Source organism: Myotis lucifugus, unplaced genomic scaffold, assembly GCF_000147115.1.
Source record: "Myotis lucifugus unplaced genomic scaffold, Myoluc2.0 scaffold_91, whole genome shotgun sequence".
Taxonomy (NCBI): Eukaryota; Metazoa; Chordata; class Mammalia; order Chiroptera; family Vespertilionidae; genus Myotis; species Myotis lucifugus.
The window spans coordinates 1,985,589-2,001,958 of record NW_005871139.1 but is presented as its reverse complement, the minus strand read 5'-3'; the positions used below and the strand labels follow the sequence as shown (position 1 = coordinate 2,001,958).

Below are 16,370 nucleotides of genomic sequence, written 5' to 3'. Positions count from 1 at the left end.
CCCCCTCCCGGCCCCCTCCCTTCCTCTTGCCGTCTCTCAGTCGCTCTGCAGCCTCCGGCGACTGGGGGGATGTGAGGCCGGCGCCCCAGCCCCCAGCCCCGCCATGAGCCCCCCGCTCTGAGGGCCGCGGCCCCTGGATGCACAGTCCCCGCGCTGGTGAGTACCGGGCAGCCGCCCCCAGCCCCGCCCGCCCCGCCCTGCGCGGTTCCTCAGCTCCGTCCGCCCGGCTCGGGCTCGGACTCGGGCTCCGGTTTGGGCTCCAGACTCCCCGCGGCCCGGCCCCGCGTGCGCCCCCCGTCCGCGCCCGCCCTACCCGGCTCCGCGGGGCTCGGGCCGGCTCCCAGCCGGGGCTGGTTCCGGGGCCGGAGGGCTCGGGCCTCCCGCTGGGCGCCCACATCCGCCCGCCCCGGGGCAGCGACAGGCCCGAGGGAGGGAGTTGGAGGCCCCGGCCCGCCGATGCTCAGGCCCGGGGTCCCTTCACCCCCATTCCTGGGGAGGACGGAGCGGGGGAGCGGGGAACCGGGCAGGGAGGACGGCCACCGCGGCCCCGGGAGGGGGCGGTGCTCCGGGGCGGAAGGTTTGGAAGCGCGAGGGCAAAGGGCAGGACCCACGGAGTTGTGACCGGGCCGGTGGTGCTGGACATCCCATCTCGCGGATCCCGGCGGGGCCTTGCCGCGACCCCTCGGCTGGGGCCAAGTGACCCCCTGGATGGAGGGTCCGGGACTGGGAGGTTTCTCTGAGCACCGCCCCGCACCCTGCTCTCACCCACTAGGGTGAAGAGACACCTGTGCCCCAGTGCGCTGCGGAGGGGCTGACAGAGGTAGAACCGCAGGCGGTGTCCTGAGTGTTGGGGACAGGATGTGCGCACCCCCAGGCCTGGGGTCTGCTGGTGCAGGGAAGTGTGAGAACAGGCTGCAGATCTGGAAGCTGGGCTGGGCTCTGACACGGGGAGTTTCTAGACGTGTGCGCTGAGAGAGAGCTCTCTGGGGCCTGCAGGCCACCCAGGTCCCCCCAACCCCTTTTTCCTTCCCTCTGGCTGCCCATTCGGATCTGCACATTTTGGATCTGACCTCGCCAGCCACTGCTGCTCCTCCCACCCAGTCCAGGCCATTCCCTAGTCCCTGTTGGCTGTCCTGCATACCCAGAGGCCTCCCCCTGCATCTGGACACTGGCCGTATTGCTGCTGCCCATCCCTCCCCACACACCAGTTCAACATCTGCTTGAGGCCCAGCTTGGCCTGCCAATTTCTAGGGTGAGAATGGGGCATTGGGTTTTAGTGGCCCTGCTGAGGACTCAACCTCTGGACTGTTCAGCCCGTTCCTTCGGGACTTGCCCCTGGACCCAGGGTCTTCTTTAAGACTCCTTCCCAGGCACTGGGCTGAAAGAAGAGAGACTGTGACTCAGTTTCCCACCCCCTAACGGGGCACCTTGGCAGCCCATTTCTCCCCAACAGGACCCTTCCATGAAGTGGCTTAGGTGGCCACACACACATTTCTCTCTTCACACCAGCCCTCTTAGACATCCCAGGCTCCCTTTTCAGCATCTGCAAGCCATCTCGTAGCTCCTCATAGCTTAGCATCTCTCATTCTTCTCTGCTCTCTATTCCCTCTACCCACCTCATAATAAGTAATTTTCCTCTTTTCTGCAGTCACTTCTGAGGGAAACTAAGGCACAAAGCAGACGTGCTGTGTTATGCACAGTGAACCAAGACTGGAACCAGGTCCCGAACCTGCTGGGACTCCTCCCTTGCCTTTAGTCCCCTGATGCTCCTGGAACCTAGCAGGGCCAAGCTCAGAGCTGCCGCTGGTGTTACATCTGGAACGGTCTGGGGAAGTGTTCTCCTGAGGCCTCTGTTTGTTAGCTTGAGCTCATGGGTGGGTGTCTCTTTGGCCACCAGGTCTTAGGCTGGGATTGTGAGGCTGGGACGTTGCATTCAGGTCTTGCACTGACCCTCCCAAGAATCTAAAATGGTCACTCTGCTTTGATACTGAAGTTCAGTTTCCCCATCAATAAAATGGGGAGAAAATTTCAGGTGCACTTCCCAGAGCTCAGAGGAGAGGTTAACTATAAAGAGAGGGATCAGTGTTCAGTGTGAGGGCTATTATGTCTCCCCCCCGCCCCCCACTACCTTCAGGAATAACAAACACCAGCTTTCATCCTTGGTGGCTTCTGGGAATGAGAGTTGGAACTTTTCCTTCCTCCGTCCCTTCCTTAATCCTGATAATGGGAGTGAGCTCATGTGTGATGGGAGAGTGGGGGCCCTCTCTTGGCTGTGGGCATGCTTGCCCAAGGACCCGGGAGGAAAAAGCCTGTGTAACCTCCACCTCTTTGTCTTCTTTCTCCTGGCCTTTCGTTACGAGCTGGTAATTTAGAAGTTGGCAGGGGCCTGAGGGAAGATGAGCTAGTGTAAGGCCCAGGGTCACACAGTAGGGAATGGCGGGCCGAGTGGAGCTGGAAGCAGACCTAACCCTGCCGGTGCCCATGCTCCTGGCCTTCTCCCTGGCCTGGCTCAGGTCCTGTCCATGCCTGCCCCTCAGAGCTTCGCCCTGGTCTGCCTTCAGCCAGACTGAGACTGGGGCCTATCATGGGCCTGGGAGCTGGGGGCAGGGCATGTGTCCTCCCTGAGGCTCCAGGACTGCGTTTGTGTGTGTTGGATTTGTTCACTAGATGGGGTACTTCCTCTGGGGCAGGAAGCTTTGATTTCCTGTGGTGGGGGCGTTGGTAGGATTAGGAGTGGGGGGCTCAGCTCTGGGCCATCCCTGATGTTGTTGTTTGGAACCACAGAAGGGGCAGACTTGTTGCAAAGGCTGTGTCCCCCAACCCAGGGAAGGCAGGATGGAGAGCACTGGTGAGGAGGCCCAGGCCGAGGCCGGAGAAGGAGGCTGTGAGGCTGCTGAGATGAGGGGGGTGGTGGGCAACACAGCAGGAAGCCTGGTCACCAGGTGACCCTGCCGGGTATTGTGTTTCCCTGTGATATTTCCCCCTGTTTCTGTGGTAACCTTCCCTGGGGGACCCAGGCTTTTGGGCTGCAGGAAGGTGCCCCCAGACAGCCCTTTCCTTAGAGGCCTGAGTGTTAGGAGGAGTCCCTAAATCTGGCCACCTCCTTAACCCTTTTGGCTGCTAGGACCAGGGCCTGGGAATCTAGGCAAGTGGGCAGAGCACTGAGGGGTGACTGGGCAGAGGCCCTTTTTTGCATCTTTTTGGGGTGAGGGAAAGGGGGAAGAGAAGGGCTGCTGGACTTTGGGGAGGGCTCTGTGCCTGCACTCATCCCATCTCCTCACTGCCCTCCTTCAGCGTCCCCCCCTACAAGGGGGAGGTGGACAGCATGCTGCCTAGGGCAAGGGATAAGGGCAGAGGTGGCAGAGGCGGGAGGGGTGTTTTCATCAGCGGAGCATAGCTTCTTTGGTCCTGGACCAGTTCCCAGAGGCAAAATAAATTCAGAATAGTGACTCTTTAGTGTGGGTCAACATGTGATGGGTGCGTGTGCACACTGGGTGTGTAGTGGGGGCCTGTGTGCCCCAGGCTATGTTTGCAGGTGTGGTTCTGTGACAGTTAGTGATCCACGTAGTGGCTTTGTGTTGGGTCTTTTGGGAGTATGTACACGTGTAATACAGATGTATGCCATCTGTATAGTGTATACCTTTGCTGTTTATGGCTCTGTGTGGGGAATATGTTCATGTTTTGGGGCGCTGTATACCTGTGCAGAAATGTCCAGATGTTGGCTGGAAAGCACCATCTCATTTGTGGTCCTCAGTCTCAGTTTCTGGACCATTTGTTTGGGAGTCACCTGGGAGTGTATTAAAAAGAAAGATCCCCATCCAGACAGATTCTGAATCTGCAGGGGAAGGGCCTGGGAATCTGGATTTTAGGCAATTCTGGTGCAAAGCCGTGTTTGAGGACAGGAGAACCACCGATGTGGGCCAACCTCTTCATTTTTTCTTTTGAAGAAACTTTGAGACTTTTAGAAGATGTGCAGTTTGTCCAGGGACAGGGGCTATTGAGAGGAAGAACCAAGACAAAACTCAAGCTTATGAAGACTGGTCCAGGGCTTAGCTATGCATCCTCTGTGTATGCAGGTATGCCCCTGTCCACACTCAGCGTGACGGAGGGGGCTAGGTGAGGCTGGTGCACACACTCACTGACCCTTGACCTTTCTCTCGGGGTCCCGGGCTTCCTAATCTTGCTCTCTGGTTACATCCTGCTTCCATCTCCCTGGGGAAATCCTGGAACTATTGAACGTCAGTCCTAAAGGTAATGTTGGCAACCAGGAGGCCCTATTTACTGAGCCAGTCATTCAGCTGTTCATCCATTCACTGGATTCTTACTGAGCCTTGACATGTGCCAGGCACAGATATGCAGTGAACACATCAGCAGAGCATCTGACCTCAGGGAACTTCCACTCTCGTAGAGGAGACAGACAGAACAAGTAAGCAAGTAAAGAAATGAGTATATACATCTAGTTACACATTGTGATAAGCTCTAAGAAGGAAATGAACTGGGTGCAGTAATAGAGAATAACAAGGTGGGACTTCCTTAGGTGGCCAGGGGAGGCCTGCCTGAGAAGGCGACATTGACGCCTTCTCTCACCTCCCCAGACTAGAAGTGAGCCCTCAGAGCCTTCTGAGCATGCTTGGGAACTGCCTGGATCCAGGTGGGGGATCTGAATTGCCAGCCTCTTGCCTGGCATGGGATACAGCAGGGTCTCTGTTCCTCAAGCAGCCCCCAGAGATTGGCCAAGGAGAAGAGGAACAGGGAGAGCTGGACAGGGTCCACCTTGAGGCCACTCCGTGGCTTGGGAGAGCAGCCGCTCCTTCATAGGCGAGTCCAGGCCCTGTGGGCATGTTGGATGTTGGGAAGGTAGCAGCCTCTCCAGGAGCTCTCAAGCGCCGCCCCATTCCTGACCCTCCTGCCTCACCTTCCTCCCACCTCATTTCCTTCCTCCCCATCTCCCCACCCTGGGACTCCTGTGCCAAGTCCCTCCCCTCTAGGTCTAGCCTGGCTGCCTCTGTGGCCACCGGAATTTATTTACCTGGCTCAGAAATCACCGCGGAGAGAGGGAAGGGGTCCAGGCTGAGAGAGGGCCTAGAGCCCTAGACCCTGGAAAAGAGGACAGAACCCGAAAGGGTTGGGCAGATACTGTCGAGGACGGGACCAAGAGAGGGCGCGGAAGACACCTTGGCAGGGCGCCCCAGAGCCTCTCTTGGGCCCTTGCAATCTCTCCCCAAACTGGCTGAAACTCTCAGCCCAAGGGGAGTCATCACCTAGAAGGCAGTGCCCCTCTCGGGCAGGTTAACTTTCACATCGGCCAGCAGCCTTCAGGCCCTTTCACCTCCAACCTCCTCTGGGAGGGCACCCGGGGCTGCAGGCTGCAGAAAGGTGCAGCCCTCTCTAGAGCTGAGAGTTAGAGGAGCCTTCATCTAAGAGAAGAGGCCCGCCTGTCCCCGCCTCGGCTGGCATTCCACCCTGGGCCTCCTTTAGGCTGCTCAGTGCAGAAACCCCCTGGACTCCTGTGCCAGGCTCGGCCCTAGCCACTCCACAACCTCTATGGCAAGGTGGGGAGGGGACTTCTCCTAATGAGGAGGGCCCTGGGCTAAACTCACCATCCCCGCCCTGTCTCCAGCCACTTCCTTTTTTCCTTCAGTTACCCGCAGGGATTGGAAACCCTGGCGCTTTGAGACTTTGGGCCTTCAGGGCCCAGCCTGAGCCTTGGAGAGGATGAGGGGTACCCTCTTCCCTTTCAGGAGTCCCGCTCAGCTCACTGCAGAGCCCATTTCAAGGAGCCCAGCTCTGGCTCTGTAGTCACCCCATTCCTCCCTCCCCCAGCTCCCAGGATGGCAGGGAGAAGCAGGGCAGGCTGGGAGCCACAGGGTCGGAAAGAGCCCGGGGTGGGGGAATTTGGGGACTGGGCTGAAACTGGCTTGTTTTGCTTGCCCCACAAACCTTCTTGGGCATCCGCTGCGCCCTCTGGGGCGTTCAGGTTGTGGAACTGCTCTCAGAATGACAGGCCGGTGGCACCCAGTTGGGTCAGGGGGTGGGGGTGGGGTGAAGGCGGGGAGCCCCAGGCAAGGGGGAGCTGGAGGGTTAAAAATAGCAGCAGCCGGGTTTCAGTTAGCAAATGTGGAGGCGGGGAGCTGGAGGCGGGGCGGTGGCAAGCAGTGTTTGCCCACAGCGCAGGGCTGTTTCCCCTGGGTCCCAGGAGTGAGTCACCGCGGAGCTGCTGAGGAGGTGCTGCCACCTCGACCCTGGCGCAGGGGTTGAGCGCAGGCTTCATCCCGGGTTCGGGAGGATGTGCAGCTCCCTCCCTGGCCTTCAGGGCCGTCCTGAGAACTGGGCCAGGGGGATGGTGACATATAGGGGAAGAAGCGTGCCATTCTGAGGCCAAAGACCTGGGTTTGAAACCCAGCCGACTGGCTGGGAGACCTTGGGCAAGGTTGCCGAGGGCTCTAAGTCTTGGTTTCCTCGTCTTTCAAGTGGGGATTTTCTCACATGCATGTGTAAGCACTTGGTGGATTCTACAGCACCCGACAGAAGTTAATTACCACCTTCGGTCTGCTGTGCCCATTGCAGAGCTTGGCGGGAGGGCCTTCCTGTGAGGACACAGGGGGAGGCCTGGACGACCTTTGCAGAGCCCTTTCTCCTGCGAACAACTAAGTGTAACCTTAGGTACATGGTTCTCTGTGCCTCAGGTTTCTCCATCTGTAACGTGAAAATAACAGTTTCAGCCTCATGGAGTTGCTATAAAGATTAAAGTAAGTAATGTTAACGCCGTGCCCGGTATGAAGTCAGTGTACACAGAATATTCGTCATTCTTATTAGTGTTATTTTCATATTTTTGAAGGTCAGGGATAGGGAATGCTGAAGACACTAAGAACAGAAACTGGGCCCAGCCCCAGTTCACAGAAAAAAATCAGGCCAAATTCACTGTTCCAGATTCCTCCACCCATCAGGGCCTGGAGCAGCAGGCATCTGGAGCCAGAAGTCATAGGGTGGACTCCTCTCTCACTTCACTGCTCCCAGCCTTCCCCAGTGAGGTAGGACGCCGGGGAGCTGAGGGTCTCGAGTCCAGCTGGCATTGGAGAGGGCCTGGGACGGGACCACCCTGATGGCCCCATGTGGAGCGCCTTGCCAGCATCTGCTGGGGTGACCTTTTGCTAAGCCCCGCCCTGGCAGCTCTTAGATGAATATGAGGCAGAGCAGGGATGGGAAGGTCAGTGATGTCAGCAGTGAGTATTCCCAGCACAGCGCCCTGGAAGAGGCAGAAGGCATTTCTCTCAGTAAATGATCATTATTCAGCTTGCAGGCATTCATCGAGTAAGTCCTGACTGTGTGCCCAGCCCTGTGCTAGGTCCTCTGTGTGATTCAGGAGAGGCAGAGGACGCTGGGTTGTAGATCACTCAGAACCTCAAAAGACTTGAGGTCCAAGAATTCAATACATGGAGTCAATGAAAGCCCAGTGGTCTGGGTCTCTGGGAACCAGAGGTTGGGTCTTGACTCTGCAACCCATTGGCTGTGTCAGTTTATATTTGTGTGTGTGTGTGTGTGTGTGTGTGTATTCTGTTTTTATTATTATAGAAGCAGTTTATGTTCATTGCAGGTAATCAGACAACACAGACAAACAAAAATTAAAAACTAAATAAAACCTCCGCGATCCCAGCTGTCAGAGATCCCTGCCAGGATACTTGGGTGCACACCTTCCCGTTTCCTGACAGGCCTTTGTACACCATGCTTTTTACCTAAATGAGATTACATTGTGTGTGCCGTTCCTCCAGGCAGTGCTCTCCACCTTCCACTAAGGTCACTTTTCATTTCATCGAATTCCCAGTTGGCCAGAAATTGTTCACATCTGGTTTGTCCAAATCAGTACCCAGGACCAGGCATCTGGCTATTGCATTCCCTGAAGGCTGTGTAAGCACCCTGGCTGGATTTGTGATCTGGAAAAATCCGGCTCACCAAGTCTTAAGGGCAGCCTTGGCCACAAAAGGGAGTCATGTCACCTGGAGAATCTGCCCTAAACACTGGCCATCTTCCAAAAATAACAGGCAAAATAAGGGAGCTACCGAGGCCTAAGTGGGGTGGCAATCTCCAGGGTATTTACTGTCATTAATATTAATGTGGCTTCCGTGTTAATGCCAGCATTCATCAATAGCTTGTTGCTATTCACAGACTCATACCCATGATGCTCCCAGGCCATGGAGCAAGCCAGGATCCCCGCAGTGGCCTCTGCCTTCCCCTAACCCAGGTGCAAGGGTGTCAGTGGCCCTTTGGCTGTGTTCTTAGTCCCCAGGAGCCTGCCATGAAGGTGGGTGCTCCCTTCTACACTAGTGGGTGCTCCATCCCTTCTACCAGCCCACGGGTGCTGTGTGTGTGTGTGGCCTCAGAGAGAGAGAGAGAGAGAGAGAGAGAGAGAGAGAGCGAGCACGCTCGGGACAGCATCTCTTCCCAAGGGAGTTTGCTCACTGTGAAGGGTGACTTGCTGTGGTTATGCAACCTGCATTTCTGTAGGCCCCACAGTTTGCAGAGTGCTTCCACACAGCCTGTGATCCTCCCCTGCAGCCCTGGGAGGTTTGCTTGGTTAGTTATACCCTGCTGGAGGCAGTGCACAGGAAACAAAGTGGTAACATGTACATTGAAAAAGCAGGAAAAATATAGGATGAAAAAGGGAGTGAAGATGGAGTTGGGGAGTGCCTCCTGGAGACCAGAAACATGTGAGGGACACATGCAGAGATTATTCTCTGTTTTCATTTTTGTTGTTGTGGATGTTTTCTGGATGGAAGACCAGCACACTGTGGGAACATGTTGGCACTGGGCATCACCCCCAGGCCTTCGGAGGCCGGGCCCCTGCTGTGCCCTGTGGGCCCTCAGTGAGGTGGGTGGAACGAGTTGTGTCCACCAGTGCAGTGATTATGAGCTCAGGTTCTGGAGTCCCAGAGCCCTCTTGCCGTCTGTGTGATTTTCCTAATTCCCTGAGCCTCAGCTTCCTTCTTTGTAAAACGAGGGTGATAATAGTATCTACCCTAATAGGGTTGTTTTGAGGACCAAACAAGATAGTAAAAGAGAGACGTCTAGTACAGTAACCAGCACACAGTGAACATTTAATACATGGTTGTTGATCATTACTAACATTAATAATTATAATACGATAATTATTAATGTAACTTGAACTTTTCCCTGGCAGTCTCTGGAGTGGCTGAGTGGCCTCTTGGTTCGCATAGGTGAGAGGCACTGAGGAAGGCCCCTCTCCTGGCTTACGTGCAGCAGGGAGAGGCAGATGGGCGGGCAAGCAGGAGTGGGGTACACACACAGGGAGGCAGGGTCTGGCCTTGGAGGGCCCAGAGCCGAGGGAACAACGAGGAGGACAAGTGAATGACTATGAGACCTCCGAGGGGGGAAGGAGAGGCCCTGAGAGGTAGCCCCAGGCGGTGACGATGCTTCCTGTTGGGGCAAGCGCTGGCCCTTGAGAAAGATTGTCTAGGACTGTCTGCTAAGAAGGAGTAGCTGGTTTAAGTGGAGCGCCAGGAGGTGGGAGGGGGGGGGGAGACAAAAGCAGAAGCTGACAGGACCTCACCTCTTCTCCTCATGTTACAGATGGGGCTCCCATTTTGACTGCTCGGGATGTTTTGCTTAAGATAGGAATGATGGTGGTTAGACATTCGGGCGAACTTCCTGTCTTAGGGATTGGAACTACTGGAGCGAGGAGTGAGAGTAAGTGGGAACTTTTACTTCCGAGTGCTTCAGGACCTGCGAAAGTGGGGCCATCTGGACCAAGGGCTGGGACTAGGGGAGCCTGCCTGCTCAGGAATTCCCTAAGTGGCAGGGCAGGGCTCCCCTGCTGCAAGAAGGCTGTGGTGACAGGAAGTGGATGCTGCCTGCCTGAGCGAGTAGCTCTGCTCTTGCCCTCACGCCTTCACAAAGAGCAGGCTGGGAGGACCGAGTGGTGGGTCCCAGAGGCCCCGAGGCCGGCAGGGCTTGGAGGAAACCCCGTTTTTCTTTGCTAAGGGACTGTGAGGCTCTCCAGAGAGCGCTAGTCCCGAGACCGATCGCTGCCCACATTCAGCATGCCCAGTTCTCCCTGCCTGAGGGTCCAGGGATCTCCATCCACGAGAGGCATGGAGGGGAAGAGGACCTGGGGCTGGGCAAGGAGCCAGGGAGGGCGCTTTTCCCACCCCTGGAGAGCTCAAGCTGCCGCTGCCATGGTTACGTCTGCTTCCTGTTTGATTCATCTCAAACAGCAGAAAGAGGGGGGCGAGGCTCCCAGCTTGGCCACCGCTGCGTGGGGCTGTTTACAACAGCCGCTTGCGGGATTCCCAGAAAGAGACTCCAAACCGGACATCCTGCGGCTGCAAAATACCCAGGTGTCAAGAGCTAAAAATAGCTGCCACCCGGCCCCAGCGCGGGGAAAGGGGCAGGCTTGCTGCGAAGGCTGGAGGGCCAGCTTGCGGCTCTCACATCCAGCCTCCTGCTGGGGTGCAGCTGCTGAGCCTGCAGAGCTCCAGTCCCCTCGCCTTAGGCTGACAGGAGGCCTTTGTCGTGGCAGCCCCACGTCCCAGGCAGCTCACCTGGGAGCCCCGCCTCTGCCCCCCTGGGCAGCTGGTCCCTCTGCCTGCACTGTGGACCTTGCTTTGCGATGCTAGTGAGAGAGCCTCGAGGGACCTGGGAGCCTCTAGAGAAGGGATATGGCAGAGCACTCGAGAGCAGGGGAAATGAAGTGGGTGCTCCTCCAAGACCCCCCGACCCGTTGCCAGCCCCACGTGCCCACACGCAGTTTGAAGTCATTGCGTGGATCTGGGAAGCCAACAGTCAGTTGCCATCAAGAAGTGATTCTTCAGGATTGTCTTCTCGGGGCCCAGAACTGAAATAGGCAGCTTCTCCCCTCCAGCCTGCAGCAGGGGTGGGGTTTACTGCTGGTCGGGGTCTCTGGGGGCTGTGCGACTTACCCGGTGCCCAGCTAGGTCCTGCCTTTGCTCTCCCCTTGCTGGCCTGCGGGGAGAAAAAGTGTTGGGGAGAAGCAGTTGGGTGTGTTGGTTGAGAACTTGGATTCTGGAGCCCAATTGCCTGGCTCAAGTCCCAGCTCAGCCACTTCCAAGTTACGTGACTTCAGACAACACTGCTGGGCCTCAGCCTGCTGATCTATGTAATGGCAATAAAAACAGTAACCATCTTGTTGGTTTGTCATGAGGGTTAGATGAAGTAGCACATGTAAGGCACTTAGAGCAACTCCGGGCACACAGTCAAGTGTTAGTTTACAAAAGTTCAGATGGAAGAGCAAGCGATGAGACTGGTTTGGGAGAGGCATGGGATACACGATGGGGCTGGGGTCGGCGTCCGGGAGAAAATGGACTGTGGTAGAGGAGAGGAGGATGAAGTGCTCGTGCCAGAGAGAGGCTGCAGGCAAGGTCAGGGGTAAGCAGTATTGATCACAGCCACGAAGGCAGCACCAACCACAGGCTAGGTGGCTCACGCACAGCGTGGTTCATCTCAGATGACTGCTCCCACACAGATATTCTTATCCGCTCATTACAGGGGCAGCTGAGGCCTGGCCAGGTTACATCGTGTCCCTGGCTCTCCCTGCTGGTCACTGAGGGAGTCAGAGTTTGAAGCCAGGTCCATCTGACTTCAAAGCCAATGTCCTCTACTCTGAGGACCCTCACTTCCATGACTTCATGTGGCACGAGTTTCCAGGCAGCTTCCAGCTCCCTGGGTTCTGGGTAAATCTGAGCAATAGGCAGCTTCGTGCCAAGAAAATTAGTAAGAGAATTTCTGGAAGGGAGACTCAAGAAATTGTCAAAAGGGGTTGATTCTAGGGAAGTTCAAGGGAGTTGGATGAGCGAGAAACTTTGTTTTATACTTCTTGAGGCTCCTTGGAAATTTGTTAGTATCTACGTAGCATTTTTTTTTAATTTAAAAAAAGTGTGCTTTATTTTAAACTCCTTGAAAGTGAGAACCAGATTTCATTCCTATTTCCATCTATTCAACCCCAGATGAGTGACCTCACAGGGAGGTCCTTAGTACCTGTGTCTGGGATTAACTTTTTGGGTTTGATCTGGCCTGGCTGTGCCACTGACCTGCCGGGTGACCGGGACCCAGCCCCTTGCCCTCTGTCTTCCCTCCTCTGTGTTAGCCTGAACAGTCTCTAAAGCCCACCGTTCCTAAAGGTCTCAGACTCTGTGACCTGAGTGCCTTCAAGAAGAGCTGCTCTGAGCTCAGCCCTCTCTGTGTCAGAGAGGTCTGGCAACCATGCTGTTCTTTCTTGTGTTTGTTTATTTTGGGATCTTCCTGAAGCCATTTCACCCCCCAGCTTTCCTCTTCTCTGCCAGCCAAATACGGAGTCAAGCTTTGTCCCGCCTGTGTCAGAGCTGCAGCGTGGGGCGGGCAGGGGTCAGCCCTGACCTGGCATTTGGCCTCCTGCTGCTGCTGCCTGCTGCTGCTGCCTGCTCTCCTCTGGCTGTTGGGGCCTGGGCCTCCTAAGCTGGTCAGGAGGCCAGGCATGTGGAACTGCTTAAGAAAGATTTTGGAGGTGATGGGAGGAGGCTTCTGGGTGGCAGTGCTCCTCGGGAAGCCCTCTCCCTGACCAGGGGCCTGCCACCCCTGGGGGAGCAGGTGATCAGGCAGGCTCAGGTTTCTGCGGGGCAGGTAGGGCCCAAGGCAACAAGGTAGGAGGGGAGAGCAGCTCGGGCAGGTGCCCAGGGATAGAAGAGTGGCCTTTGTGTCTGCTCTGGAGGTTGCTGAGGGCCGGGGTGGACCACTGGAGCAGGATTTCTGGGGCTCTTTGGTTCTGGATGAGAGCAGGTGTTCTGGTTTGGGGAGGTGACTCGGTAGGCCCAGTGCCTCGGTGCTGAGTAAACTGCCCCTTCAGCCTGACTACAGCTGCTTCCCAAGATGGTAGAAATGGGGGGGGGAGGGGGCAGCCAGGATTCCAAAAAGAAGAGGTCCCCACCCTGGCCAGGAGATGTGTGGAGAAGGATCCAGCCCTATGAAGCATTCTCGGTCCCTCGGGTCCATTCACTCCTGATCTTATTACAGTTTCACCCCAAATTAGTAGTAGTAGTGCTGAGAGGGGCCAAGGAGAAGAGGGGTCCCCTGCGTTATCCCCAAGCCTGGGTTGCAGGATGTTCACTTTCTGGTTTCAGTTCAACCACTGACTGTGTCCCTTTTAATACCTTTCCTCCCTCTGGGACACAGGAAAGCTGTTCCCGGGATCTTTTCTCTATTGTTCTGGGCTCTTCTGAACTCAGAGGTTGTCAGCACGGAGCCAGGGAGTTAGGGGAGAAGCAGAACTTTTTTCCAGGAATTGCTTTTGGAAGCAGCCCCTGTTGGCAACACACACACACACACACACACACACACACACACACACACTCTCACACACACACACACACACACACTCTCACTCACACACACACACACACACACACACACACACACTTTTTCTGAACAGAATGTAGACCATCAATCAGCATCACAGAACATCCCTTTGGGGCCAGGCAGCCACACACTACAGAGTTCAGGGCCATTAGTTTCCTCCAGAAAGTGCAGGGTGTCCAGAATCCGCAGTTACCAGGGGAGCGAAGCGCAGAGAACCGGGTTCTGTTCCAGAGCGTGAAGGCTGCTGACCGGGCCTCAGGCAGGGACCCCCGGAGGTAGGAGAGAATTCCCCAGAGGCAGGGACTCCAGGCCTGACGTGGCCTCTGAGAGTGCAGCCCAGAGCCTGGTTCAGAAACCTGTCTTGGGGGACCAGGTCCTGCAAAAGAGAGAGGCGGTCCTAAGAGAACCTGGGATAGGGGTTACCACGTCCTGGGGTGGAGAAGCTGCTTCCCACACCAGTGTTCCATGGGGCTCACAGACCTTGAGAAATGTTCATGCCCGGTCCCAGGCAAGGGGCCAGGAGAGAGTCATTATGTTCCACTCACCAGTTTCCGCCGTGTGCCCAGCAAAGTGTTAGGTGCAGATGGGCATGGCTTACAAACGACACCCAGGGACCATAATTAGTGGAGTGTCCAGGTGGTGGACACAGAATGGCTGCTCTGGGAAGCCAGGGGAGGTCAGGATGAGCTTCAGGAGGACATGGGCATGGACTGGACTTCAAAAGATGGGCAGAATTTGAATAGGTGGAGTGGTATTTCCCTCCCAAATAGTGTCATTCAAAGCTCGGGGCCCTGGTGATGGAAGCCAGTTGGTGGGAGCCTCTCTGTGCCTGGAGTTGCCCCCTCCCCCAGCGCCTGCCTGCAGGGAGTTCTCCTTTTCAGCTTTGGAAGAGGAACTGTGGCTGCCCCTTAGACACAGCCCAGAGAGCAGCACTCACCAGTTGTCCTCCAGAAAAGATTCCTTGTGCCAAAGGAGAGCTTCTGTGTGTCCACCAGACGCCCCCTCCCAGCTTTCCAATCTCCTGGCCTCCTGTCTCCTCGACCCTGAGCTGGGGCAGCAGGAGGGAAAGTGTCCACTTTGGACAGGTGGCCTCTGGACTCAGCTTGTCTTCCCCCACCCCATCCAGTCTCTATACTCCTCAGGGCCCCTCTGCTGCTCACAGCTCTGGCCCTACCGTGGCATTTCATGGGTTCTGAATGGGATGGGTCTGAGCTGGACTTGGGAGGCCATGACAGGTGGCCATTTCCAGAAGGAACCACTTCTGTTACAACTTATTCAAGAAAAAGGCTGAGCAGTTCTTTCTCTGGGCAGGGGGAAGGAGGGCGGGAGGAGGGGGGCTGGCTGAAGGGCACAGGCTGGAGCAGTAGGAGGAAAGGGGTACCTACTATGGGGTCCTTGGGCTGCGCATTCCAGACCCATCACTTTGCAGCGCCCACCGGGCCTGACTTGACCTCCAGGCCATGACCTAGTCCCTCCCCCACTGTGAAGGCTCTGAGTGGGCTCAGGTCCCCTTTTCCAAGCCTCCTCCTCCTCCTCCTCCCTCTTGGCATCTTCAACAGGTCTCACCAGCCCTACTGTCCCACCTCCGGCCCCACCTCACCTCCCAGCCCCTTCTTTCCCTTGGGGCTACGGGAGCCTGGGCCCAGGGAAGATTGTATCTGAGCACATTGGGAGGGCTGAGGGCATTGTTGGGTGAACGGGCCTCCCTGGGTTCCTGCTGTGGACTGAGCTTCCGCAGGGTGAGCTATCTGAGTCGCTTAGGAGATTGGATGAGGAAGAGGGAGCTGAGGATCGCTGTCATCCGGCATGGGGATTTGAGGAAAGGAATGGGATGGAGTCTTCTCTTTTTGGTGAGCTTCTGTTGGAGGTGCCAGGTTTTGGAGGGCTCAAGCCAGGGGCCTGCCTGGCTTGGACATGTTCCCTCCCTCTTCCTTGTCCCCTTCCTGCAGCCCCTTCACTCCATCTCTCTTCTCTCTACAGATGGGACCCAGGTGACCCCGGGTGCCCACTGCCCCAGTCCCCCTGGCACAGGTAAGCATCCTGAGGGAGACTGGGTGGGAAGTGGGAGCTGAGGGTGGAAAGGACATGAGGAGGGCGAGTAGCTGAGCAGTGGTTGGGCAGGGGAGCTGGCTGATCTGCCAGAGAGTCAGGAGATTGGGGTTCTGGGGGAGGGGGTGAATTGGGGTTGCATGGGGAAAGGGTGAGGAGTGGAGATAAAGAGGCTACTCTGGATCCAGGCCAGCCCCAGTGCTAGGAAGCACGACAGGAAGAGGAAAGGCAGGATGCAGTGAAACAGGAAGGCAAGTAGGAAGCTCATATTTATACTCAGGCCCCTGCCTCCCGTCGGGCTCATGTTCTCAGTTGTTGGCTCGTTCTGTCCTCACGCCAGCTCTGCAAGGGCGTGGCAGCTCTTGCAGGATGGAGGATGCCTTGTGCTGCTCAGGTAGGAGGGGCGGGACCCCTCTTCCTGGCTCTCTCATCTCCCTTGCCTCCTATTACGAGTAGGCTGTGCTGAGCAAGGAGGGGAGTGGACTTCCTGCTGCTGCTCTGGTTAGGACATGCCTGTGGGCTGGGCCTGGGCTGGGGCTGGATGAGGCTCCCTTACTTCAGCCAGTATCCACTGAGGACCTACTGCCTACATACCTGATGCTGAATATTACACATGGCAGGGAGAAATGAGGGCCAGGTGTCCTCTTTGCATCCGTCCTGGCTGTCCAAAAGCTTACAGGGAGGCTGGGGAGATAGGACACAAAGAAAGAAAAGTAATAGCAGACTGCAGTATGTGACCAGTGCCAAATGAGGGGATGTCTGGTTAATGTGTTGATCCATTCATTCAAGAAACATTAAATTCACCATCTATTATTATTTAGTCTTCATAGATGTATAATTTTCTAAAAATTAAATATAGAAATTAGAAAAAGAAAAATTAACCCCATCTCTGTGCCAGGGGCACCTTCCTATGCATTTGGGGGGGGGGGATACAGAGATTTATTTATTGATTCAACCAG

General features: G+C 56.2%; 2 protein-coding genes across 17 annotated transcripts in view; one reads left to right on the top strand and one right to left on the bottom strand.

Annotated features, from left to right (window-relative positions):
* The window catches only part of HDAC7 (histone deacetylase 7), a 43,901-nt gene that overhangs the window by 7,263 nt on the left and 20,268 nt on the right, over window positions 1–16,370 (top strand). For 4 of the 16 annotated variants that reach the window (XM_023756297.1, XM_023756295.1, XM_023756298.1 and 1 more), the window contains exon 2: window positions 15,343–15,393. The exons of 7 other annotated variants lie outside the window; for them this stretch is intronic. Coding sequence is in view for 6 of the 9 variants with exons in the window: in XM_023756295.1 (XP_023612063.1) it covers window positions 15,343–15,393 (51 nt within the window). In the remaining 3 variants the exon portion in view is untranslated. Of the gene's footprint in view, window positions 1–9; window positions 157–1,851; window positions 1,875–9,620; window positions 9,703–15,342; window positions 15,394–16,370 lie in introns of those variants that run through there. 5 more of the 16 variants (XM_023756300.1, XM_023756299.1, XM_023756294.1 and 2 more) reach the window with 3 other exon arrangements.
* Window positions 13,397–16,370, bottom strand: part of SLC48A1 (solute carrier family 48 member 1) — a 31,369-nt gene continuing 28,395 nt past the window's right edge. Inside the window, exons 3-4 of the mRNA XM_023756301.1 lie at window positions 16,006–16,095; window positions 13,397–14,410 (exon numbers count right to left, since the gene is read on the bottom strand). Coding sequence (XP_023612069.1) covers window positions 14,296–14,410; window positions 16,006–16,095 — 205 coding nt within the window. The 3' untranslated portion in view covers window positions 13,397–14,295. The remainder of the gene's footprint in view (window positions 14,411–16,005; window positions 16,096–16,370) is intronic.